At 38.2% G+C, this 27,711-nt stretch overlaps 1 protein-coding gene across 2 annotated transcripts in view; it reads left to right on the top strand.

The window, feature by feature from the left end:
- tmem132e (transmembrane protein 132E) overlaps positions 1-27,711 on the top strand; it is a 394,285-nt gene that overhangs the window by 305,498 nt on the left and 61,076 nt on the right. For both annotated transcript variants that reach the window (XM_072374892.1, XM_072374891.1), the window contains exons 3-4: positions 15,260-15,400; positions 25,620-25,812. In XM_072374892.1, the coding sequence (XP_072230993.1) occupies positions 15,260-15,400; positions 25,620-25,812 (334 nt within the window). The remainder of the gene's footprint in view (positions 1-15,259; positions 15,401-25,619; positions 25,813-27,711) is intronic.

Genomic DNA, 27,711 nt, shown 5'->3' with positions numbered 1-27,711 from the left:
ATTTTCTGCTTTTCTCTCCTTTTCTTCCCCCTCCAGTGAATTGTCAGATTAGGCCATAACCTGACAACTGGGCCTTGGTGAGCTGCACATTGCAGATTTTTTCGTTTTTGCAGACAGAAATGACTGAATTACTGAGTCTGCTGATAACGTCCCTGTTGGACGAACCCTATTGCACGGCTTGGCGTCGTTGTTTACTGTTAAAGGCGCATTCTTTCATCAGCCTCTGAAAATGAGCATTAGCTCTTTTTGCAGCATTGGGCTTTGCTCGGCCAAATGAACATCTGTGCAGATTGCTGCTCTGGTCCTCATGACTGACAATGTTGTGCAAGGATCGTATTGACTGTGACACCTCTCTTGTTGCAGGGACATAATTAGGAGCACAGTGCATTAGTTTTTTCACTGGGGCTGTGCGCTCATGTAGGAGTTAGCGTAGCTGTTAGGGGATCTCGGGGAGTCAAGAGGTGCAAGGAATTTTCATCAGGCATGCACACTAGAGGAATAATTGTTGAGCTTCACAGTGGAAAAAAAAGTGGTAGGCGTCTAGTTCTTGAGTTTTATCTGTCATATGTGCAAAGAGCTAATCACAGCAGTATCTCTTTACTGCATCAACTGTCAAACTTCTTGAAATGTCACAGTCCTTCAGCAATTACTGTGATCTTTATTTTTACATTGATTTTTTTACATTTACATTTTTACATTTCTTTTCAGTTTTTATTTTTTTATTTAATAGATTTCAAGCAAAATAGTGTATTTAGTTGGCTCTCTAATTGGTTGACGAGATGACATTCAGATGGTGACCACCTCTTTCTTTTCTTCACCACTGCAATACAGAATATTAAATTCATATTCTGTACCAGTGAGCCAGCTCTATGTAAAACTAATGTGCTCAGTGACTAAATAAAAACTAGAGGCGGTGATGCAGTGGATGTATTTCTTTTAAATATGTGGTTGATTGAATAGGTCAGTGAAGTTTTACAAATAAGCAGCAAACCTTTTTCTGCTTTTAGAGTTGCTTCTTTAGACACGGCATAACCTGCTGAGGCTGAAACCTTGTGCACAGCGGAGTATATAATTAAATCACATGTCATTGGACACATAAAAGCACCACAACAGACCAAGGACAGATAAAAATCTGCACTTATTTTGAATTATGCATACCTTCATGGAATGGAACTGGTTGTGTGTGCAGTACCACAAGTGGCATAGTTGTCTGTAAAGTGCCCCCTCAGAGGAACTAAAGGAACTTAAGCCCACAGATGAGTATGCCAGCCAAATTTAGCTGTTGAGCAGAGGTCCCATTTCTGCTGTGATGCAAGAGGGAGTGCAGCTAATGCCTCTGAGACATTCAAGTACTGACATTTTAGTTGTTTATTTACTTTTGTGCCATCATCTGTGCATCACTTAAGGGACAGCTGTGAAGCTCGACTCTATGCATTAGTGCTTTGTTCACCAACGGTGGCACTACAAGCGTTATGTGCACTGTTGTCATCCATGATCAAATGTGTGTTTACCGTTCTATGTCCAAATGGGCAACAAAACAAGCCTCTCATTAAATGCCAAATGCCCCAGCCCAAGCTGTGTGGGGCTAAAAGATTGAGCAGGAGGTCTCGGTCTTGTCATTTGATAATTTTGCAAGGGAATTGCAGCCAAGTCACAATAAAATACACAAACATGAGCAGAGAGTTACATTTGGTGTAGCAGAGAGCACTGGATGGTGACATGACCACAAAGATTTCCAATGAGGCCAGAAATCTGTACTTAAACTGAAAGTAGACTGTGACAATCCATCATTTTACCCCGACTTCTTTTCTGTGAGGCTGACATATTCTCAATATGTATTCTGTCATCAGTACACTGAGTGATGGCCAAATCCTTCAACAGAACCCTTTGGCAGCACATTATTACTCTTTTCAGTTACAATTTCAATTAAATCTTAGCTGGGCAGGACAGTGGTGCAGTGGTTTGCACAGGGACCCTTCAATATGGAATTTGGTATTGGTATTGGTATTTTAGCAGTAGAGGACATTTTAAATAGCAAACAATCCAAGTTCCAAGCTTTTTTGTTCTCTTTACCTCTTATATCACTGGTTTAGTGCTGCTGAAAAACAACTCTGATTAAAACTATGTTCACTTAAGTTGGGACTCATGCAGTTGAAATTTATTGTGGCCTCCTTGCCATCCTTTTCTGACAAGAGTGACTTCCAGGTGAAACTCCAATTCACAGCACTGAACTTTTTCAACAAAATCCTATGTTACAGCCTTTAATTAATCTATTAATCTATTTGGGAATACCAAATAGATTAAATTAATATTTTACCTCAAAATTGTATACACAATACCCCATAATGACAACGCGAAATAATCTTATTAGAAACTCTTGCAAATTTATTAAAAATAAAAAAACGTTTAGGTATTCACAGCATTTGTTCAATACTTTGTTGAAGAACCTTTGGCAGCAATTACAGCCTCAAGTCTTTTTGAGTATGATGCTACAAGCTTGGCACACGTATTTTTTGAGCAGTCAGGGTCACTCAAGAAAATTCAGAGTTGTCCTGAAGCCACTGCTTTGTTATCTTGGCTGTGTGCTTAGGGTTGTTGTCGTCCTGTTGGAAGATGAACCTTAGCCCCAGTCCAAGGTCCAGAGCGCTCTGAAGCAGGTCATCAAGGATGTCTCTGTACATTGCTGTTCTCATCTTTCCCTCGACCACGACTAGTCTCCCAGTTCCTGCCGCTGAAAACATCCCCACTGCATGATGCTGCCACCACCATGCTTCAATGTAGGGATGGTATTAGCCAGGTGATGACCAGTGCCTGGTTTCCTCCAGACATAACACTTGGCATTCAGGCTAAAGAGTTTCATCAGACCATAGAATTTTATTTCTCTTGGTCTGAGTCTTTCAGGTGCCTTTTGGCAAACTCCAGGTGAGCTGTCATGTGCATCTTACTGAGTAGTGGCTTCCATCTGGCCACTCATACAGGCCGGATTGGTGGAGTGTTGCAGAAATGGCTGTCCTTCTGGAATATTCTCTTCGCTCAACACAGCAATGCTGGAGCTCTGTCAGAGTGACCGCCCTGAGTAGATGGGCAGCCAGCTCTAGAAAAAGTCCAGGTGGTTCCAAACTTCTTCCATTTATGGATAACGGAGGCCACTGTGCTCATTTGAGTATTCAATGCTGCAGAAATTTTTCTGTAGCCTTCCCCAGATCGGTTCCTCGATACAATCCTGTCTCCGCGGACTGCAGAAAATTCCTTGAACTTTATGTCTTGGTTTGTGCTCTGACATGCACTGTCAACTACGGGACCTTTTATAGAAAAGTGTGTGCTTTACCAAATCATGACCAATCAACTGAAAACTTCTGAAGGATGATCATTGAAAACAAGATGCACCTGAGCTGACTTTGGAGGGTCATGGCAAATGCTGTGGATACTTATGTATATGTTTTATTTTTGTTTTTAATAAATTTGCAAAAGTTTGAAACAAACTTGTTTTACTTTGTCATTATGGGGTATTTTGTCTAGAATTTTGAGGGGAAAGACTAATTTAATCTATTTGGGAAATAAGACTCTAACACATGATATTGTGGAAAAAGTGGCACGCTGTGAATACTTCAGTTATAATAGTACCTATTATTACTAGTACCTCCTAATAAACAAAATATTGATACAGTTAACTTACAAAAACAGTGCTGTATCTATTATTTAACAGACTCTCTCCATAGCACGGATGTCAAACTCCAGTCCTCAAGGACCGTTGTCCTGCAGGTTTTAGATATTTCCCTGCTCCAACACACCTGATTCCGAATGATGCCTCATTAGCTGGTTTGTGCAGAATGTAATGATCTTTTGAAGAAATCCATTTAATCTGAATCAGGTGCGTTGAAGCAGGGAAACATCTAAAACCTGCAGGACAGCAGCCCTCGAGGACCGGAGTTTGACATTTCTGCTCTATAGCATAACAAAATAATACTTAACTAAATGTGCTAAAAGCGTAAATAGAATCTCAAACTGCTCTAAAGCCCTCAAACTCTCCAAATATCTAGCATATCTGCCTTCTGTTCACAATCCCCCTGGAACTTTACCATAATACCATTATTTAGCAGAGACTGTTTTGGCAGTTCCTGAGTTCTGAAAAAAGTAATTGATTTAAGATATTCAAACTTCAACTGGTGGGCTACATGGTGGTTAGCGCCGTCGCCTCACAGCAAGACGGTCCAGGTTCGAATCTCAACTGGAGCCTTTCTGTGTCTATATGTGTGTGTGCGTGTGTGTGTATATACACATATATATATATGGGGTGTAAGCAAATGTTTATTGTGAAGGAGAAACTGTAACCATTCATCATGGCATAGTCCTCAGAGTAAGAGAGCCCAAGCTTGCCGAAGCATGGTGAATGCAGAGGGAGCATCTTTGTAGTTCAAAGTCACAGTGAGAGAATGTTGGAGACCAGCTGGTGGTTCATCCAGTGGAAAAATAAGTCCTTCCCTAGTGTATGTTTGCCACAAGATGAGGCAGCCTGAAAGTGTGGTGATGAAACACAAAGGTAATGCCCATGTTCAGGCATGTGGTATCACAGTATACTTAATTTTCTATTGTCCCCTAGGCCCAGTGAAAGCTTTCACTCACACCCTGACACAAGCTGTACTATCAGGTGGTAGACACTTAAGGGGCCAACAAAGATTTTTATAGAGCTCATGTTAAGCTCATTTACAAGTTCATAATTCTCTTTTGGTGGCCCACTAGAAAAGGTTTATAAGCTTTATAGTTTGAAATTTTTTTCTTTTTCTCAGGCTTCACAGTGTTGCAGTGCCTCTTGTCACCTCCTTTCTGAAAGGGTTCGTGTTAGTTTCTGTCTCTTTGATGCCTGCCTCCCAAAAGGCCCAATCTGCTCTGATTGGTCTTTGAGGTGAGCCAAACTAGCCTCTGGGCGTTATGCAAATGTGTTCCATGATGGTGATATGATAAAATAAAGGGAAAAAAAGCCTGTATTACAAAGGAGTCATTTTAGGCAGTTCAGGAGCAGTGTTGGCTGTGGAAGAGAATAACTTCTTATGAACTTTGTAATTTGGCAGACCTTTAACATGCACTAAAAGCTACATAAACAGAAAGAATGGGAAATACAAAAACCTTAACAAGGGATCTTTGACATCTTTACTATGACTTGCCTATGTACTGTGTTTGATGGTTTTATTGACTAATAACAGTGATTTTAAGATGACTGCAGCAAAGGTTTTGCCTTGGAAAAATCAGTGTTTTTAAGTTCTGTAATTAAGAAAAGACCATTGATGTCTTAATTCTGCAAGAATTCTCTATTTTTGTGACCAAAGCTTTGACAAGTTTCCCCTATAGGACAGAGCCCCATTGTGATAAATAAAAAAACCCAAAACATTACAATGAACAAGACCACTGTAATTTGGAGGCCCACATACACAAATCTGCTGCTGAAGCAAAAATATTTTTTATCCATAGCTTTTTACTTGTTGAACATTTGAGAGGGAGACATTGTAAATGCATATGTAAGAGCATGAGTGCCCTAAAGGTTTGGATTAACTATTATTTAGTTGTTTTTGCCATCTATTCAGATTTAATCTTTATCATATTATCCTTCATTTAGGTATACATTTTATGTATGTATTGAGTCTGTATATATATGATTTTGATATTTTTCTATCAATTATTTTATCTGTTTTTTCTTATACAGGTAAGACTGCTTGTGTATTTGATCTCTGGTGGATTTTATACCTTCAGTCTGTAGCTTCAAGTTGTAGTGCTGGATGTTGTGTTTTTGTCTCTCTTGGTACAGTACATTAGCTAGACTGGTGTCTTGGATTATGCTGATGATGTTCTCCATCTAAATCACATTCACCCTTGTTCCATGACTCTAGATCCCTGAGTGCAGTTGTTCTATTTCTATTAATCTTTAAAAGTCCCCCTGCAGGGTGCAAGGTAACAAGCATTTTCAAATGCTGAAAGAATGAAGAGTTTGAGAAATCTTCCTACTGTGACTCATCAGAGAAAATGACAGAGCAGTTTTATAATATCAGTATTAAGATTGCAGAAATCTTACCTAAGCATATTTGTTGGATCTACGGCATTAGTATCTTGTTTGCTTGTCTCATATTAATTAGAGACCTACATAATAACAAAGCATTGCTGATTTACTTGAAAAGCATTAGTTGTGTTTTGAACATAAGGTCTGTTTGTTCTTTAACAAAGTAATGTGGAGTTAATAACGAGGAATACTCTGTTGTTGACTATTTGGTATTTATCACACGCACACCACATTAGTCATTTTCACATACAGGAGATAAATCAACTCAGCGTGTGCACACCAGCAGCTGCAGGTTCAAATTTGTTATCTGCTCTGTGATATTTCCCCAGCTTCTCGTATCCCAACTAACTAAGCCTCCTATTTAAAAAAAAAAAAATCCTGTTCCTGGCAGGTTGACTCTGCCGTCTGGCTTTCCAGCTGTACGTCTTTGTGATGCTGCCGAGAAGACCTCAAAGCTGTTTACCCGTGAAGATAAACATCATAGATATCAAAGTGTTTGAGATGCTTGATAAGATTGCTGCTCATGTTCCAAGGGGAGAAGTCATATTTGTCATGGGAGAGTTGGTGTCTTCAGGAAGCAAGCATTACGGTGCCAGGGAAATTTGTAAGTAGTTATTGATGCGTTTAGGGAGAATAAGTGAGATGTAAGGCTCTGGGGTAGCCAATGGAGAAAATTTTACTTGAAGAAGAAACTGACTGTGTCCAGTTTCACATAATTTAATATAGTTGTACTCAGTGGGCTAGACTTTATTATTAAAGAAGAATAAAGTTTGAGAATTGCACCCAGGTGCAAATGTCAGTCGTAACAGGTTTCTATCAATATGAAGTACTTGTAGAACATGCACTCTCTCTCGCTGAAAACATGAAAGAAAAATAGAGCAGTTATTTAAAAAACAGAACACCGTAACGTTTCACATGAACAAAGTGATGCCTTTGTTCCCTGGGTCTTCCTTTACTCCAAAAATATGATTAGGAAATAAGAGCTCATAAAGCCAGCAAATCTTTTATTCTTTTCTGTTATCAGTCATCAGCGGCATAGAGGCACCTCCTCTTGCGCCGTACAAATCCAGGTTGGTTTATGACCATGGGCCTTCTGGCTAAACTCATGTAGCATCAGCAGATCCAGAAGAGAAAAGATGAGGATGAAGTTCAATATAAGGACTTATTTCCTAATTCAAAAGACTTACAAAGTAAGTGGTAAGTATAAAGAAACAGGGGAAATACAGGTGGAGGGTCAGAGAGATATAACACCACACACTTTGGGTAGGTTACTGTGTAACATATTTTAAAGGGATTATTTTTTAATTAGTTTGAAGGTTGTTTTTAGGAATGATCAGCTTACTCTGACCTTAAACCAGTCTGCAAAATAGTAACTATTGTACCCTATATGATGAATCGACACCTACCAGTCAAAGCTTAATTTTCTCAAAATGTTACATTTCTAGATATTGCTTCTTTCAGATTTCATGGGATAACAGAATCTTAGTTTAATGCCTGTCAAGAAAATAAATCCCATTAATACAAGCCAATACAGTTATATACAAATCCAGAGAAAAAAAAAAACGGCTTCAAACCGGCTTTGGTCTGGGCATGGGCTGGTGTGAGTGACTGACGGTATGATAACCTCAATAAAAAAAATGACATCTCTAATTAGTTATTTTGAGAAGTCTGGATAAAAAAGAAAAACATTTCCATTTGGCAATTAGTGTTGATGCGGACATATACATTAGGAGCGAGAAAGAGCACAAGTTAGCGTGCCTGCTTGTGTGTTAACCTTACACAGACATACACACATATGCTAGGCATCCCAGTCAGAAAAACATTAGAAGGTTAGCAGGCTGTGATAAAAGATGTCAGGATTTTTGATAGCTTTACATGACGTTGAAAAAACTTAAGTAAAGATAAAACTAAAGTAAAAGTACTAATTTCACAGAAAATCTTATGTGATGTTAGATGAGTAAGTGGCCAGTGTTACTTGTTGCTAGTTAATTCACCTTGTCTGCCTCCATAGCAAGCCTAGTTGGTAATTTTTCATCAGTGGAAGCTGGAAATGTTATTCTGAACACAATCTGATATGCTGTAGTTCTGTCTTCAACGAGCCGTAAAAAGACATGCCACAGAAGAGAAGAACAATTTCACATTTTGAGCCAGAAACCACGTGATTCCTACTTGGTGACATACCATAAAAATATTCGCCAAAATATAGTCTAAACACCATGTCCTATTGCCTGACAATGCTTTTACATTTATCAGCTTTCAAGAAAAGGTATATGGATAATCTGATAGCTCCATTGGAAACCCAGAATTATTGGGTGTTACCTCCAGAGGGAACTGTCATTTTCAGTTAATCCCAGTCCTGGTCCTGGTGACTGCCTTGCTTTCATGTTTTAGATGTTAAAACATCTAAAATCTCAAACAAACAGGGGAGTGGATCCCCAAGGCCAAGATTAGGAAGCAAGGCATGAGAGTCTAGATTATAGCCAATAGGTTCACAGAATAAACTTTTTTTATACTAAATTTTACAGAAGAAACACAAAGAAGCATGACCTGGATGTACTGTTTTGTCATTTTCCATGTTTAGGCTGATCTATTAACACACATCATCGTATATTCTGATCCAAAAATGCATGTAGGTCACTACTTTCTTCTCCAGTAGGGAAGCATGTGACATCCAACATATTGTTGGGTACAGATGGGTAAATTCCTGTTCTCAATTCTTGGCAACTTTTAAGATTCTGCATGTGCCTGCTGTGCCATAATTAGGACATATGCCTCTTCACACATAATAAGGCACACACTCCTGACACTCCCAGTGTGTGCACAAAAACTAGCAAACATAAACTCTTGATGACATGTATCATCACATGTAAGGATATGGTGCTGTCCTACAACCTTGCAAGTGCAGCACTTTCATCATGTTTGCTCCTTGAATTGGCAAATCCCCGCTTCTTCATAGACTTATTTTGTGTGATTTGTGCCAAATGACACTTTTAAAATAGAAATTCAGAGAAAACGCATTCAGAATATTAAAAATGTACCTCACTGCAGAGATTCAAAGTGATTACAGTCTAAAAATGATTTTTAGGAAAATGTCTAGTTTTGTGACTGCTCTGCCAGTTGGGGTGTTCTCTTCCAATAGCTTCGACAAATGCCCTTTAAGAGGGCCATTAAGGAAAAATTAAAGACTTCAGAGCTATGATTTAATTCAACACCAGTTTGCATATTTTATTTATTAACAGCAGCCAGTTAGATTGAATTGCACAGTGTGACAAATCAGTCGAGATGATTTCTGGCAGTAAGTGTCAAGGGACATGGAGAAACGTCCAACAAATGATGGAGAGTGCCAGTTGCAAAGGCAAGACAAGACGAAGAAAGGGATTTTAAAGTTTGGCTGAGTTTATTCATCTTTATATACATAGCACTGTTTCAGAGTGTGTGACAGAAATGTTCAACACGTTTCCAGAATGTGTTGAGTTTTTCTTCCAAACTTTAATGCTCTGTAGACTGTGGCATTGATGGCTGATCAGTTTGTTGTCGTCATTTCAGGTTTCAAGTCAGTCCTCGTTTTACCCTGTAATACAATACAAAGCTTGCTAACTCCAAGGGGATCTAACAGGCAGCTCGGAAATCTGGCTTGGAATGTGTTGACCGAAAGCTCTCCTGTTTAGCATTCCGTCAGCCAACCCAGAGTGTAATAGGTGTTGCCATGGCAGAAGGCATCTGTGTGGAATGAGTAAGTAATAGCTCTGTCTTCGCTGAAGTGGCTCACACTGCCTCACCACTCTCCCTGCATAGCAGCAGCTGCAGGGCCTGCAGAGATTCTGAGATTCTGGGCATATATTTTTGCTGCTTTGACATTAGCAATGCTCTTTCATTAATCAGCATTAACACAGTTCCGTGGGGAGCCCAATTCATGTGGTGATCCCATGGGGACTGCTCCATCCCCTCTCATTTGCAGTGGAAAAATGAAGCATATTCTGTGAAAAGGACCATCTGATTAAAAGCATTGGTTCTCTGCAGGATCTCTCAAAAGATGATGATGAATATTTAGTGGCTTTTATAAGCTGCTGATGAGCAGAGTTAATGAATACAAATACAAGTATTACTCATCAGGGTTGCATCCTAACTTAGGGAATACAGTGGAAATGGTTATGCCCTACTATAATGTGCAATTATCATCTTTTATGATCTGTATTTTTACAAGCTACAGTAATCATGTAGCAACTGGGTCACCTCATTTAGCGATTGTCTGAGGGTATTACATTTCCCCTTTTCAACCCACATCAAAGACAATGCCACTTGATCAGGATGGCTCCTAAACGTTACATATTTCTCTTTCATCTTCCCTTGACACGCTGTATCAGATAATTACTGTATTTTCTCTAATGTGGAAGAAGAACCAAATAAGAGCTGCAATAACAAGGAAGAATGTTTTAAAAGTGAATGTAGAATCATCATCTTTGATGTAAGGATTCCTTCTTGATGCTGTTTAAAATAGAAAACAGAAAAGTTTTCTAAAAGATAACTATAAGTTGAGTCAATATTTCAGTTGGTATCACATACTATTAACTTAAAGTTTTACACCTCAGAGACATATCAAATCTGAACTAGAACATCTATTCTTGGGAATAAGAAAATTGGAAAGGGTTCATATAAGCATGTCTGTGTAACATGGTTAAATGTTTTATGTAAAATCCCACTGATTAAGAGCATGAGTGTCCTCAGTGGTACTGCAGCCACAGCCATGTTATAGACTGGACATCAGTGACAGCATTAAAACCACTTACCTTACATTGTTTAGACCCCTTCTGTGGTTAAGCTGCTTCTCTGGATGTCCTGTGGGTTCTGGCATGAAGACAAAGGCAGTGGAACCTGTGGGTACTGTGAGTTGCATGGTGGGGGCTCCATGGTTCAGGTTTCTAGCAAATTCTTGATTGGATTGGGATTGGCGGAGTTTAGACACAAAGGCAAGGCTGTTAGCTCGTTGTCATGTTCCTCAAGGTATTCCTGAGCAGTTTTCTGGGGTGGTGGGGCACATTCTTCTTTTGATAAATTGGCTTGGTTTGCAGCCATGTTTCTGTAGACATATGTCAACACAGCATGCTTATGAATGACAGCACTAGAATTTTTCTATTTTATTTACATAGCACCAAATTATAATAAATGTCAGCTCAAGGCACTTCAAGGATACGTAATACAACCATAATCCAATCAAGTCCTATTCAATAAATTCTTAAGAAAGTAGCCTCGCTAAAGAAACTAACAGATTGCACCAAAACTTCTCTTCAATCCAATCCCCCATCCTAAGCGTGCATTTGTGGAGAGAAATGACTCCCTTTAACAGGAATAAACCTCTGGCAGAACCAGACTCAGGAAGGGTGGCCATCCGCGCCAACCATCTGGGGTTCGAGGGGACAGGAAAGAGGGGACAAAAACACCATAACACCAGGCCAAGGGTACCTGCTGAGAAAGAGAAACAAGTTAATGACAACAATAATGTTGTGTGTACAAAGAGAAAAAAGAGAACAGAGTCAGGAGAGGTGCATCATGGGAGGTCCCCCAGCAATATATCAGCTTAACTATGGGATGTTTCAGGGTCACCTAAGCCATCCCTAAGTTTTATCAAAAAGTAAAGTTTTAAGCCTAGTCTTAAAGTTAGAGAGGGTGTCTGCTTCCAGAACACATACTGGCAGCTGGTTCCACAGAGAGAGGCCTGATAACTGAAGGCTCTGCCTCCCATTCTACTTTTAGAAAGTCTGGGAACCACAAGTAAACCTGCAGTCTGAGTGCAAAATGCTCTGTTAGAAAAATATTGCACTCTTAGATCTTTAAGATATGATGGAGCTTGGTCATTAAGCGCTTTATATGTAAAGAGAAGAATTTTAAATTCTATTCTGAATTTGACAGAGAGCCAACGAAACTGGAGAAAAATGATCTCTTCTGTTAGATCTCATCAGAACTCCAGCTGCAGCATTTTGGATCAGCTGGAGGCTTTTCAGAGAATTTTTTGGACAAGCCAATAATAAAGAATCAGAAATCCAATTTTGAAGTAACAAATGCATGGACTACTATTTCTGCATCACTCTGAGACAGGATGTTCCTAATGTATTATGAAGGTGAAAGAAGGATTTCATTTGCTTCATATAGCTGCACTCCCTATATAGTCAATAAATCTGATTGTATGTGGTTTTCTGTGTCTCTGTGTGAGCCTTGTGATAGATTAGCGACCTGTCCACTATCTGCCCGAACTCTCTTCCTAGATCTGCTGGGTTAGGCTCCAGGCCCCCGCAACCTATGTATGCATATGAAAAAGCGAAAGAGAGTTTGACGAAAAATATTTTCAACAACCTGTTGAAAATGGTTGAAGTCACATTTTAACCAAGTAGTTTTGTGTCTCCGTAACAAAGGTCAACCACAGAGAAAGTAGGTCAGAAGATGGTCAAATGAATAAATATTTGAAACAGTCATTTATGTGCAGTTCGTGTGCTTAATTTTGAAAGGCTGTGACAGGAAGGGAATGAGCCATTTTCCATCTATGAAGTATGTTATATTGGTGAATGGAAAGAGATATTATTAAATATGTTCAAAATGATAAAAGCCTTTAAATTAGTTATATTTTTCTTTTATTCATGGGTTTGCTATAAACAGAGAAACTGCTACTTATTCCATGAGCTGTGAGTCTGTTCTGGTTAAGGCGGGGAGCAACTTTAGCTGAAAGACAAATACTTCCACGAATCATGGATGTGTGGTTGACGTACTCCAAGCTGGTTAATGAAAATACCTCAGCAGGACATCAGCATTTTCATCTGTCAGAGAAATAAATTAAACAATCATAAAGATGCTGCATTCATGTTCCACGTGAGTGAAAAAAGAAAATATGATTTAGATAATGTTCTAAGAGAGTTTGTCCAGAAAAAGCTGTTGCTTGTCAGAGACAAAATGCCGTAATCTGAAGAGAAGTCTGTAATCAAGGCAAAGCCGTTAGGTTCCATTAAGAGCCCCTGCTGGAGAGCAGCAAGAGACACTTGCATTTTCACAGCCAGAGTGACCACTGTGCCAATACTGTCTGAAACTGTCCATATCTGTATCACTTTGTCTTTAATCCAGAATTCTAGATATTTCCACAGTGTCTGTGAGCACTGTTTCTGAGCTGACACTAAAGGCTAGTAATAAACAGAGAGAAAGGCAGAAAGCAGCCAGACAGACAAAAAACAATAATTTAATTATTTATTTCCGTTTCATATTTCATGAAAATGAAACCATGAAATCAATAATCTCTATTGTCTCTGTATGTCTGTGAGTCTTTTTTCTTCATGATGCATCACTGAAAGCATTTGTTTGTGGCTCTGTGGTCAAATAACCAAAATCACAATCACCGGGAAGAGACTGCTCTTATTTTCCCTCTCTGCTGTTTGGTATTCTGTCAGTGGACACCTTAATAGCACATCTCAGTAAAGTCAGGGAGGACGTCTGCCAGCCAGAGCTGGTCTGTAATCCACCTGAATGAAAAAGTCTCAAATTATCAGACACTGATTGGAACTCCCTTTTGGTTTAAGGGAGAAAAGCTGCCATCTAAATGGAAAGAAGACTGTAGAGAGGTCTTCTCATAGGTTGTGTTAATCCTATATCAATTTTCGTTTATTCAATACTGATCATCTAGCAACACTTTGACCTTATATTACTTGTTAAAACCTAAATCCACGGTTGTCAGCACACTGCAACTGGATATCTCAGTACAGTTTTGTGGGCTAGAGAGCATCATTATATATGTTTCATGAACAAAATGTATTAAATTTGCTAAGAAAAACATGAAAAAACTGTAAACAGATGGACAGACTAACCATTTCATAGATAAATATATGTAGATTAGATATTTAAATCAAAGCCAAACATTCTATATCAGAAAGCCTCAGTATAACATGATATCCAACCCTAGTCGTTCTGACTTTTATGTGAACATTTTTTTCCGGGACAAAGTTTTCCCCCTCCTCTTTCAGGGTTTGCTGCGTACATGTGAGCATACACACACTGTTTAGGAGCAGATGTCTGAGAGACATTTGTATTTGTTTGGGTGCAACATGAAAGTGTTGTAATCTGTGTGACGATACCACAGATTTATGCACAGGCATAGGTCTGTGATGTATGTCTGTGCTGTGGTTTAGTGTGTGAGCATGACAAATCTCTGCAGAGGCTGCAAACTAATGAATTTACCGCATGTTTGTGTGTGCGTAAATCGGTCGGTGCATTCATGCGTGGAACTGTGTTTAGAGTCGTAAGCACAGTTCTAGGTTTGGATACAAGGAGATGTATCAACATTATATTTATGGTGAATATTTCTCTCTGGTCTGTTGGGGATTATGTACAATTGTTTGGGAGATGAAAGTATGAAACCACTAATTGTTTTTTTTTTTAGTGCAGTATACAGTGTTCTACACCCTCACATGTATTCTGGAACAAAATTTATATCTAAAAATGGGTTTAAAAGGTTTAACAGGTTTAAAAGCCACATTTGTGGAAATAAAACATTCTTAGTGTTCACTATATTCCACTCAGTGCATTTAAGAGCCTGGACTGTTTAACGGGAATTTGTTAAACGTTAAGAGGCAGCACAGACCATGATTCCAGGGTCAAACGTTCTCATTTCTGCTGCATGCTTGAATTAAAAAATGTGTCTGGCTCAGCTGCAGGACTCATGTGCTGTTTGTAACCTTGACCCACCTGTACAGGATATACTCCCTGAGGAGCTAAGGGGTTAGGGAAGGCAGAATTCGCCTCAGAATCAGACATAATGCTTTAACTTCTGGAACTTGAAAACTCTTTAATTTGGCATTAGACTGAAACGTGATGCAAACTTAATCGTGTGTGAAAGTTGTCACAGCATATGAATGAAGCTTTCAAATGTAACCAGTAAATAATGATACATATATGTCCAGTTGGTTCAGTATTAAGCTTTATAGATTTGATTTTGCAGGAAGCGTTACTGAACACCGTGACCTGGAGCAGTTTCAGTCCACTGCCCTCATGTATCACTGTACTGTCATCTTCATTCATCTCTGTTATTGATTCATCTGTGGAATTGCTTTTGCCATGACGAAATACAAAGAGGAGGTCTGCTGCACACTGAGGGCGTCTACCTCTGACCTTCTATATAAATCATCCCCTCTTAAAATTGACTTGTTCCATTCTTTTTTCCCTTGCCATTTCCTGCAGGGTCAAAGCTAAAAAGGGGGTGAACCTACTGCAGACCAATTCGAAGAACGCCCAGTGGAAGGTGGACTGGGAGGTGCAGTCCGGCGCCAAGCATTCCATCACCACCATCAATGTGAACAAGAGCAAAGGAGTCAAGCAGGGGTGAGTCAACAACCTGGGGCCTAAACACACTCTGCCTCTGTGTATGTGTCTGTCTCTGTTACTGCTACACAGAGACCCTGATATTTGTCTTACTTAACAGACCAAATGTCTACAAAGAGATTTTTTTTTTTTGTTTAAGTCATAGTTCGCTGATTACAGACAACTTTTAAGAGCACAATGAAATGTAATGATGAGATATAACTTTGGCCAAAGGCAGTGACTAAAACACTCACCTCTTCATAGGACTAATTTAAACTATTATAGAAATTATTTGCTTGATCTTACTTCATCTGCTGTTAATTTAGTTTATGTGGAAAGAGGTGGATTAGTTTGCTACTGGCATTAACATACCTTTGAGATGAGATCTTGTCTAAGAGCAGTAATTTTGCCACAGAGTAAACACATTCAATGATAGTCATTTAGCATTAGTCAGGTCAGTAAAGTACCATCTTGCCAGAAAAATGCAGCTAATAACAAAATTGCAGTTTGTACGAGATTCATTGGTTTAAAGGTTTATTTTGTTACAGGGCATAAAAAAACTATCACCACAAGGGGGCAGAGTTTAAGCAGATGCAGTGTGTATATATAACTATTTAAGATTAATTAATACATTTATGAGTAATTTTTTTTCTTTTTCAAAGCCAACTGGGTGAGAATAAATATTCCCATCTTACTGATAGTGTGCCCACTAACACAGCTACCTTTACACATGTACAGTTTACATTATACAATTAGCTTGGATTTTAGCACAGACATGGTAGCAAACATCAACACTGTAGCCTTTTCTACATATTTGATCTTCTTTATCTGGGAGTGAAAATATGTAATATTTAACATGCTGCTCTTCCGCTTTAGTCATTTTATATGTTTCTATAAAGCAAACTCATTTATGATGTGCGTTTTCAACTGGCTCTGTTGTGCAGACTTGTTTGATTATTTTGTAAGAGTAACCTACAACCCAATCTCATGGCAGAACATATGATTGCTGTGTTGTTTCACAGCATCAAACATTACATATTGATGAAGATTCTCAGGCATCTAGGTCATGGTGATCATAAGAGCTTGAATAAGGGCAACTGGACTTCTTTTTTGATCTTTAAGACATTTCACCCCTCACCCAAAAGGCTTCTTCAGTTATAAGCTAGATAGTGGGGAGTATCAGCTTATACGCAGAGAGGGTCGTTACAGTCACATGTGTCACTGAACCCACATTAGAGTTTCACAAAAAAGGCTCCAAAATCATGGCCGCACTTTCTACACACTTTTCCTTTTGTGTACTTGGAGAGAGGGATTCAGGGATGAACTGCTCTCTGCATGGCTTACTTTCAGTTAGCAGAAGAAGAAAGAAGCCATGTGTTAATCCATACATCGACACATACACACACAGATCGAATATCTGCATTTGATATATTGCAATCCGTGTCAACAAATATATGCACACAAACGATTTCTTCCTTCAGTAGAAGGAAGTGTCCAAGTGTTTGCAGGACTTTGGCGCAGATGTAATGTTGTGGTTGTTTAACCCACAGCTGAGAATTGCTCTTACAAGTGGGTGCAAGGCTGTGTTTTAAAGTCGCCATATATTATCCATTCTGAGGTAGTAAGCCTAACCCCAACTCCTAAAAGGGTTTGGGTTCAGTGTAAAGTGTAAATAAAAACAGAATGCGATGATTTGCAAATCTCATAAACCAATATTTTATTTAGATAGAAAACACAAAATATTCAAAGTGACACATTATACCCTTTCAGAAAAAAAATAATAGCTCATCTTGAATTACATAGCAGCAATATGTATGAAAAAAGCTTAGTGAACAGACCCTGTTAGCAGGTGCTTGTACATTAACACTGAGAAAATCCATGAGATTTTGCTCATGGGTTTTTAAAAGAGCAGTCTGCCCTGTCTCTGGGCTAAAGTCACAGAGGGGAAGCAGCTAAATATTTGCAATCATAAATCACAATATGTGATGCATTCAATTCATCAGGAGCCAGAGCACAAGGAGTTTAGCTGGAGACATTGGCAACTGTTGGTTCACATATTGGCATCCCTATGGACACCATTAAGGTTGGGTTGGAGAAGTGCAAAGAAGATAACAAAGACTTGACCTAACCTGAGAAAGAAGCCCAAAATGTCTCTGTCGTATGCTCCTTCACACCTTAGTGGCAGCCTTTCCTGCCATATTTAGTGACCCATGTCGTGTAATCTTTGCCACCCTGTCAACATTTGAGAAATGTCCAGTTGGGGGTCAGGCATGGACAGACTGTCAGGCTGCATTTTGTCAAAAACCAAGTAAATTCTTTGGCCACCCTAAAGCAAACAATGGGCATCTAAAGTCATGGAAGATTTCATGTTTCGATGCTTCATTCCCATCAAATTGATTGAACATAAGCCTGAAATTCTTTTATACAATGGGCATGGGATTTCCATGTGGAAAATGTTGTGAAATTGGATTACAGTTTTTGTATTTTTTCGGTTGTTGTTGGAAAGGTTGCATGAGTTTATACCAAAAAAGCACAGTGTTCAAGAAAGTTTAACATCAGTATATATATATATATATATATGTTTCTGAAGTATAAGGGAGTGACTGGTGAAAAGCTTTCATTTATTTCTTTTATCCTATGGTCACAACAAAATTCATAAAATCTTTCCAACTATTAATGGCTGTTTTTGTAAAAACAAATGGAATGAAATTGCTATAGAAGGGGGCAATTTCTATTTAACCTTTCATTCACATGCGTGTCCTTTCCTCTTTGACAAAGTCAGAAATATGTTCCATAGAGGTGTCAGTAAAGACAACATTGGAACAGTCAGAAGAGCCAATTTGGATGCCAGCAACACATAACTGTTCAGTTGAAGAATGAGTTATATATAGTATTTTGTATACCAAGCTTAAATATCCTCCAAACTGTCCATGAGTGACATAAAAATCTGAAAAATTGATAAAACAAACAACCAAAGAAATTTGCAGCTTGCGAACAAGATAAATGTAAGAGCTCATGTTTCACTTGGGTCTGGGTGAACTTTGATTTGTTTAGATCACTCAGAGGCATGCTGTTGAGGCATGCTGTTCAGTGCTGCATCACTCACTTTGTTGGCTGAAGTTTTACCACTTGAGTCTTGAAGCTTTTTAGACTACATCAATTTATTGCCTTACCAGTCGTGTTTGCTGCTGGCTCCAAAACATCTCTCTCTCTCACGCAGATTCCCATTCCCACCCAACTTGTCTCATTGAATACAGTTGTGTCATCAATCAGTTCTTTTGATCGGTGTGTTGGTAGTTCTTTAAGAAAATAACCTCAGAATTATGTAGATGATAAGTTCAAAGGGCCACTTTGTCCAATAATAGCTTCTGATTATTGTCTAATATTTTTTGTGTACTGCAACACTATACTTTTCTTTTTGGGATCATTCAGTTTAGTTCATATGAGCCAGGTTTCCAGTATCAGTCTCCAGCTCTCTTCTGGCTGTGCCTTTTTCTTCTATGTGCTGTATGTTTGAAAATCGACCAGAAAGGTTCCAGACTAATTTGCATTTGCTCGTCTGTCTGGTGATGCCTGACTGATTAAATTGATGTTACTTCTTTCATTTCGGGAAAAGAAACATTGAAATGAAGAACTGTGTTACATGTGTTTTTAAGGTTCAGAATGACTACTGTTTGTCTTGGTTATCCATTGAACTTCAACCATTTAATTCCCTGTGTCTTCCTATTTGATCATTTTCTTCTTTGCTTTATGTTTTTGAAGGGATTAGCTGGATGCTGAAGGAAATTTCCCTTTCAGATTTTAAATAAACATGGATCAGCATAATGCTCAAAGACTTTCCTGTAATGAGCCAAATACATAAATTGTCAAAACAGTCTTCTGCCTAATCACCCCATTAAATTAAGTAGTAAGTACAATTTTAATATGGTTTGTAACTTCAGTAATTGTTCTCATATGTCTGTTTGTGCCACTGACTTTAGTCCCCTCTCCATCCCTCACCTCCCAAAATTCATACATCAAGCCAGAGTCCCTTTAAACCGTCCAAACAGACACACATCGGCATAATTTTGCATCTCACTGATGAATACATCAGCCTTCTGATTAAGTTTGAACATCTAGTTCTGCTCACTTAAAATTGAGGAAAGATTGAGGAAATTAAGTTTCCCCTTCTGGGTGTGTTGCTGATCTCTTCATCATCCTCCTCTCTTTATCGTTCTCTCCTTGTCCTTAGATTCTCTCTTCATTGAATTAAACTTTAGAACATTTAGACTTTTTTCAACATACTTTTTTCCCTGTAATCCTCCATCTGCAGTAGTCCTATTCTTACAGAGGCAAATGCGTGAACCAGTGCATTACTGATTACAGTCAGTCACCTTGGAATAAACAATAATCCTGAAAAGATTAATGCCACAGTGAAGACAACAGAAAAATTAATGATTTAATAGGATTTTTGGAAAACAAAGCTAAAAGACACAGAAAAAGAGTATGGATTTTTTTTTTCAAAGTAATGTCTTCATAACTTTTTGGTAGAATATCTGCTCTTAAAGGGTTGAGGTCTAATAAAATAGATTTATTTACCGTAATGTAAATCACATCAATTTTTCATTTTAATTTAAAAAAATTTAACTTATAAACATAGCTGAACTACTCAATCTTAGTTCCTGTCTGTTTCAGGCATTTCAATTGTGATTTGGATTTTTTAAAGCTGTTCAGGTGCAATATTACTGTGTGTCCTGGGTGAGATGATTACAGCTCTTGCCATGTATGTTCACACATGGGTCTGAAAACGTTCCACACTTGTGCACTGAAAAACTCAAGTCTCAATAATCAGTTCTGTAAAGGAACTCAAAGCGAACATCACAGAGTCAGAGGCAAACAGTGCATCGGTAGGTCCACTGAGTTGCATTTATTGTAAATGTTTGTTGATTTTTTTTTTTGCATACTTGTGATGTTGCAGAGTTCTGTATGAGTGAATCTCTGCTAGAAGTCAGATACTATCAAGCTTTTGACAAAAAAAGTTACTTTTACTGCCTGTAATACATTTTTGGGCTGTTTCAGCGTAGTTATACTCAGCAACACATCATACCAACTCCTCCCCTGACATGACTCATGTCAAACACATGTAGCACATGCTGCAGTTTTTTATTTTGATGTTTTTCCCCAAAATTAAAGAAGCAACACCAATTAAATCAGCCAGGCATAACCAGACATACAAGTAAATGCAAATTAGTCTGGACCCTTTCTGGTCGATTTTCAAATCTACTGTTGTTCTCCAGTGTGGCCCAGCACAAATTTGTGTTCACACTTTTATAATAATATGCCCATAAGAGCCCAAGACCTCATCAGATTGTGGTTGAATTATTTGAAATTGCGTGTGTCCGCAAAGCGTCCTTAGTGCGTTGCGTTCACAACAATATTTAGCTACTCACTTGCACTAGGACAAAACTGGGCCTTTTGTTTGCAAAACTACAATTGTAAACTGAGGAAAGCAGAAGGATTTGGATGGCATTTCAAGCAGTCCAAGTCCAGAAATTTAAGGCCCTTTCAGATCAAGTAGTTCTTGGGGTCTGTGGTGCTCGCTAAAAAAAGGTGTACCTCTGTCATAGTTATTATGAAAAAGTTCATGTGGTCCAACATCATCTTATGAAGTTTTGCAGGCCTTGTAACGCACAAGCACAAGAAGTTGTGTAACACAGTTAATGAAACTGAGGGCTTCAAGAGGTATGATATAAATACAGTTCACATTATACTTTGTAAATATTGTAGGCATAAGAAAGAGCGTGTGGTGGTAGCAGCATATTATTTCTTTCTTCTATTAATTTTTAAGCACCTATATGCTGATATATATATATATATATATTATTGGTGTATTTTTGCATTTCATCTTTTTCATGGAAGAAATAAAGAAAGTATATTAGGAAGTAGTTCCAGTATGTAAATCTTCTACATGGCACACATTGGTCTATGTAATGGCTCACACAAACATGAGCTATTTTGTTACAATTTGTTACAATTTGTTACAATTACAATTAAACCTAAAATGGTTCTATCATCTAGTTTTTTCTTTGATTTTCTTTTTTTTAATCTCTGAATTGTTACAATGTGTCTGCCTCATAGCCGATTTGGCACACCTGAAAGAATAAGCATATGTCTTGAATTCCACTAATCAACTAACATACCAGGAGATGGGTGTTTTAGGAGGAGGTTAATAAAGAGGAGCTTTTTATTCTTCTATCCATCCATCCATTTTTTATTCCTGTTTATTCCAACTTACGTTTCTTGTTTTTCCTTTAGTTTTTTTTTTCTTTCTTCAGTAAAGATGTCAATATCATGTACACCAAACAAGATTATGAGCCTGTAAATGAGAACATAATGTCTTAGAGCTCTAACCCCACACTTAAACATGTATCATTTTCACCTCTTTGTTCACCATTTTTATTCCTCTTCTGTTGTAGCCCTGCAGTGCTTTGATCCCTTGAACTCTCCTTGTTAATCAGTTCAAACAGACCTCTGATCAAAGAATGAAATCCCTCCAAGCTCTGAAAAATCCCTAAGCCCAGCTTTTAAAATTTACACTTTGTCCTATACACACAGTACATCTTCAATACATACTTTGTGGAAACAAGACCAGGCTTTCTGGAGCTTTTTGATTTAGAATCGCTCTTTTAATTTTTGATGACTCACTGCTTTTTAAGGTTAACATCTCGTTTGCCCATCATTAATACTGTCTTTAAAACAGTTGTTAATAAATCTGACCTGTATAATAACATATAATTAAATGAAAGGTGCAGGTGGTTTGTTGTGATTTTTTTTTTCTCTCTCTTTGCTTTTGAATGATGATTTAAGAGTAATTTATTTTCTCTTTTTCTTTGAAATCATAGGACCTGGACACGAGAGATTAAGTAGCAAACATGCTGTAGGATGACCTTTTCATCAAAATAATTAGTCAGATATATTACTGTGATACCAGATGTTCCAAAAAATAGTAAAACAGTGGGCTGCAGCAGATAATAATTGTCATTTTAAGGAACAACTATTAAGATTGATTTATCATCATCATTATTATGATTATTATCTAGTATGCCTCATGTGTTGACCAAGATTTAAATAGCAGAAACCATGACCTAAAAAGGCTAATTCCATCTGGTCACTGTGCACATATGGGCAATGTTAGGAAACAGATATCCTAAAGCTAAATAATAACCTCAAGAATCTATCAGGATTTTGATAAAAATATTCCAGGTCATACTGCCTGAAATCTTTTCATTTCATTCAAATCTTAAAAATCATGTTGAGAAGTCAAATTTTGCTGTAGATCCTTGAATTCAGTGTAAAGCAGAAGAGACATGTACCATCTACTTAGGTTGATAATGCTACAATTTACTTGTACAAGTCACTTAAAAAAAAGCACGTCCTCCAACCCAAAATCGTAGAATTGTCAACATAATTTTCCTTCCCTCAGTCCCAGCGTGGTGGTTGTCAGCACTGTATTGAGCGGCTGTACCTGCGCTCACTCCAGTGGGCCATATTGATGACAGCTTTAGTGTGACACAGAGAGACAGGAGTGTTTGTTTTCAGTGAGTGATGTTGAAACAAATAAGCAGAGATCTCATCACAATGTTCCCAAGAGGAACCTTTAGTGGGGGGGGATCACACAAGAGTTTGATCTGGCTTTCATTAAAAGCCTCTCAGGCTGAATGCAGGGGTGGGTTTCTGCTTTTGTGAAGAGACAGCGAACGCTTCACTCTCAGCTGAAGGTGAGGTTTGGGCAGGCCGGCTCTCGTCATAGGTGGAGAGAGAATTAATTTGCCCCTTCGCCACCAGTGTGACAGTTAAATGTCAGGCTTGTTGAACCTGAGGATTACAACACCACCATGTAGGAATTTCCCAACAGGTTGGCTCTTATCGCTCCTCAGTCACTGGCATGTTTCCAACAGTAAAACCAAGAATTAAGGAAAACCATCTTTTGTCTGCAGGAGGAGCAAATGAGACAAAAGTCAAATGCTTGATGTGCGCAGCTATGAGAGCAATCAGGATGCCTACCAGAAGCTACAAGAAAATCACCCTATCCAATTCCAGTTATTTGAAAGTGAGAGGCACAACAAAATGTTCTACCTCCTTGCAGAGACCCTAAAACAGAAAATCAGGCTTGCCTGCCATGTTCAGGAGCAGTGATTGTTTATTGACAAGAAGGTATTTTCATTTAAAGACAATCACTGACTAATTAATGGTATTTGACAATCTCAACAAAGTGAGCAGGGAGGCCATTAGAAAACTGTCACCTCTCAGCAGGCTCATGCTGGAAACATTAAAAGATTAATATATAAAAAGGTCACATTTGCTTTTTTCATGTATAAAGCACGAATTAATCATCACGGCTCACAAGAAGATTTATCTGTTACATCAACAGAATCATCCTGCCAGATCACTTACAAAGTACATTTATATATGACAAAATTTTGATAAAGGCAATGTGACTTCTTTCTAAATTTAAAGTTCAGTCCCCCACCTAACTCAAAACCTAACCAGTTGAAACAGAAGTCATGCAAAAAGTTGAGGTTGATGGTTAGGTTTATAACAAATAAATATTTTGTTTGAATATTTCAAATGTGTGCATTCTGTCCAGTGCTTTGAGTCCACATTTGAATAATTAATGACGTTTCATGAACGTAACAAAACCTTGAAAAAATAGGGAAATCTCCATTGCACTGGCTGCTAATGGCTCAAATAATATCTTATCTTAAGAGTAAAATGGCTGTAACTTTGCTCACAGCTGTACAAACAGCAGTGACAAGCAGCCCAATCTCAAAGTGTAATAGTCCACATGTCCAAAATGTAGCAGTGTCACAAACGGGAGATAAAAACTGAGATGGCAACATAGCTCGTGGCTCTTGTGTAGTACGAGGCGGCATCAGCGCCGCACGAGATTCTTTACCAATAAATGTATGAATGTGCAACCCACAACAAAGCACTTTTCTATGTGTTCATGTATTTTCAACATCTAACCACACATGTACATTCATTCTACCCAAAACCATGTGCTTTTACCTCCTAATGTGCTTTGTAAAGGTCACATAGAGAGCGTCAGTGTCATCATGCATCAGCACATATTTAGATGTTCATGTTGATTTCAGGTTACAACATGAAAGCTATGTGTATATAGGGAAACGGGTACAGGACAAAATTATCTTTGAATAATGTTTTAACCTTTTATTGGAAAAACTTTTTTGATTTGACAAAGAAAGTTTATGAAACAATAATGGCACTAAACTTTCAATTGCAGGTTTGGAGTATTGCTGCTCTTGTTCTTCACCTTTTGAACTGAAACTGCCATTGCATTTTCTGTTGATAGTTTTTGTGTTGACGATAAAAAGTATCATAACTCCTTTCTTTTTCATAAATCTCTGATCAGTCAGTCAAAATTCTATTAGTAAAAGGTTGCATTTTCAGAAGGGAAGAGAGCCCTAACTCTACACTGTGACCTTTACAGTCTGACAACCACATCAGCAGCCTTGTATCTGCCTGGAAGTCTGAGATCAAACTGAAGAAGTTGTTTATACTACTGCTGACTGAGTAGACAGTTACAATACATGTCCTCACTAAATGTGTCTGACAACTTCTGTGAGCTTTACTGAATGCATAACAGTAATTTCACTACAGCAGACACCAAGACCAAGAGCCTAGATTTTATTTTTGACTGGATAGCTTTGTGGATGTTTGTTCAAACTGCAATACTCAGTTTTAAAACTATGTTAAAGGTCTGTGCAGATCATCTATGCTTTTATTAACAAAATAAGATGTTTATGGTGCACAGACTATACAGTATATAATAATATGCAAGTAGAGTCACTGTAATTTAAGTTCCACAAAAAGACCAGCTTTCAGATATGTGAACATCACTTTGAATGAGGAAGAAACTGAAAATGTGCCACTGACATGTATCCAATCTGCTCTGAAGTTTTTCCACTGCAGTGCTTCATATGTTGAGGCGTTTATGAATACATTATTCCTCTTTTCATCTCAAGGGTAACTTGAGGAAAACTCAAGAGTGTTGACAGTTCACTAAATGGCATGCTTAATATTTAAAATGGACCTAGTCAACTATTCTTTTTCCACAAATGAATGCATTACTGTAAAGTATTCTTATAGTCTGCCATGTTTTTCATAAATATGTTGCTGGAGCAGATTTTTTACTTTTCATTCTGGCTCTGTTTTGTTGTTTGTGTTAATGGACTGGCAGGGATTTCTTGGGAAATGTCGAGGTGATGCAGTTGGATTTTGAAATGGAGAACTTCACCAGCCTCTCGGTGACCAGAAGAATCAACTGGAACATTGACTACAAGGGACAGAACCCACCGCCTGATTCTGAAAAGGTTGTGACGGAGCTGACAGTAGTGCAGCGCGATATTCAGGCCATCATCCCTCTGGCTATGGTGAGTGGAAAGAAAAACAGATTTTAGAATAAGAATTTTCTTAAATTCTGGTATTTCTAAATTATTTAATGTTATAAAGGAACACAGCAGAGGAATATGATGCAAATTATATTACATATACATTGTAAAGAAAACACTTGATTTATGATGATTTACTGAACACATTTAAAGTAGACAAGAGGGGCTCACGAAGATCACATTCTAGGAGAGATCCAACTCTCTGACGTGAATCCCTGACCTTTTCACAGGAGGGATGGGGTTGCCATCACTTTCTGGGTGGGACTTCTCAACCTAGTAACCAAGCAGGCTGATCTGATAAACAAGTGTGAAATGAGCACAAAAACAAATATTTAAAACGTTTTAAAAAGCTGGTGTGGTTTACGAGATGAACTCCCCTCTTCAACTGGACAGAACCTTCACATACTGTAGCACCTTCTACACCTGCTAAAACTATAAGTACTACTTTCACGACAGTAACATGAAATGCCCTATACAATTATTTTGTATTGACATTTTGGTTCCAAATCTGAAGTAAATGGTTAACTTTTCATGACCGTTTTACATACTGCTATGAGACTAGACTGCAATTTCCATTTTTGACATTAAGACATTAATCCCCATTTTCTCCAAGTGTAAAAGGTTCTTCCTCTGCCTATGCTCCATTCCTTCACCAGGATTGATAAAATTAGGCTGCTGGTTTTTACATAATTCTTCTAACAGACAGATTAACAGAATTATACATTTACGATTTTGCTTGAGGCATTCAAAATGAAGGACAAATGGTGAGAGGATCAAACTTTTCTTTAAAAAAAGGCATCCGTAGCTCCGATCTCAAAATCCTTAATCCTACCATTCTGTGGCTACTAGCTACATCTTACATATGAACCAACCATGGTAAGTGCAAAACACTTTTACAAACTCTGAAACACTTTTCCAAACTCCAAAACAAATCTACAAAGACAAAATCCTAACCTAAATATCTGTTTGTGAATATCTGTATATACTGTATGTTGTCCTGTGTTGGCCCAAATGTAAGCAGGACCTCTCATGAGTCCATATCATGTGACGGAGGTGGCCTTTACATGACTAACAACCCTCCATCTGGCTTTCTTCTCCAACTATATTTGTACAGCCCAGATTTGTGCTGTGGGGTAATTGTCTTGCTGCATGATGACATTTGTCCCACTCAAACAAATTTCTGAAACTTTACAATGACACTACAATATATTCTTATTGGTTTAATTTGCCTTGAACTGTTTAAAGACCACAAAACTGCCTTCAGCAAAACTCACCCAAATGATAACTAATCCAAGTCCAAGCTTCACAATAGTGACAAAATGAGAAATTCTTTGCGTTTGTCTTTTCAATGGTGCACATAACTCAACAATTTTAGTTGTTAATTCTAACAGTCTGTCCATAAGACACACTTCCAGTCATCTTCAGTCCATTGTAGACGGACTGTGGCCCAATTCATTCCCTTCTTCATTTTGAGGTATAAGAGTGATTTATTTCCAGGAACTCTGCCATCCAATCCAACAACCAGGAACCATCTTTGGGCACTTTCTGCAGACATTGCAGTTTGATTAAACTGAAATGTCAGTTATGAAGCAGTTAAGCATAGGTCAAACAGACAGGACACACAGAGAAACCTATCCTCTCTAGTGGAGGTTAACCATGGCCTCGCAAGGCAGGTCAGAGTGTGGCCTGGTGAGATCATGCCTCTTTCCTCATTAAAAAAGTGTAATAGTTATTTATGAAAATATGCTTGAGACCCAACAATGACTGTAGCTGTTTTGAGAAGACACAAAGGTATAGGTGTCAGTAGAATTTAATCTAATCTGTTGTTTTTCAATATGACATTAAGAATTGGTGTTATAGCATTTCTCAACACTCCTTTAT

The sequence above is a fragment of the Leuresthes tenuis genome, unplaced genomic scaffold (genome assembly GCF_036924035.1).
Source record: "Leuresthes tenuis unplaced genomic scaffold, fLeuTen1.0.hap1 SCAF_21, whole genome shotgun sequence".
In the NCBI taxonomy this organism is placed as follows: Eukaryota; Metazoa; Chordata; class Actinopteri; order Atheriniformes; family Atherinopsidae; genus Leuresthes; species Leuresthes tenuis.
Note: the sequence above shows the minus strand (reverse complement) of the source record. Positions and strands in the feature narration are given on the sequence as shown.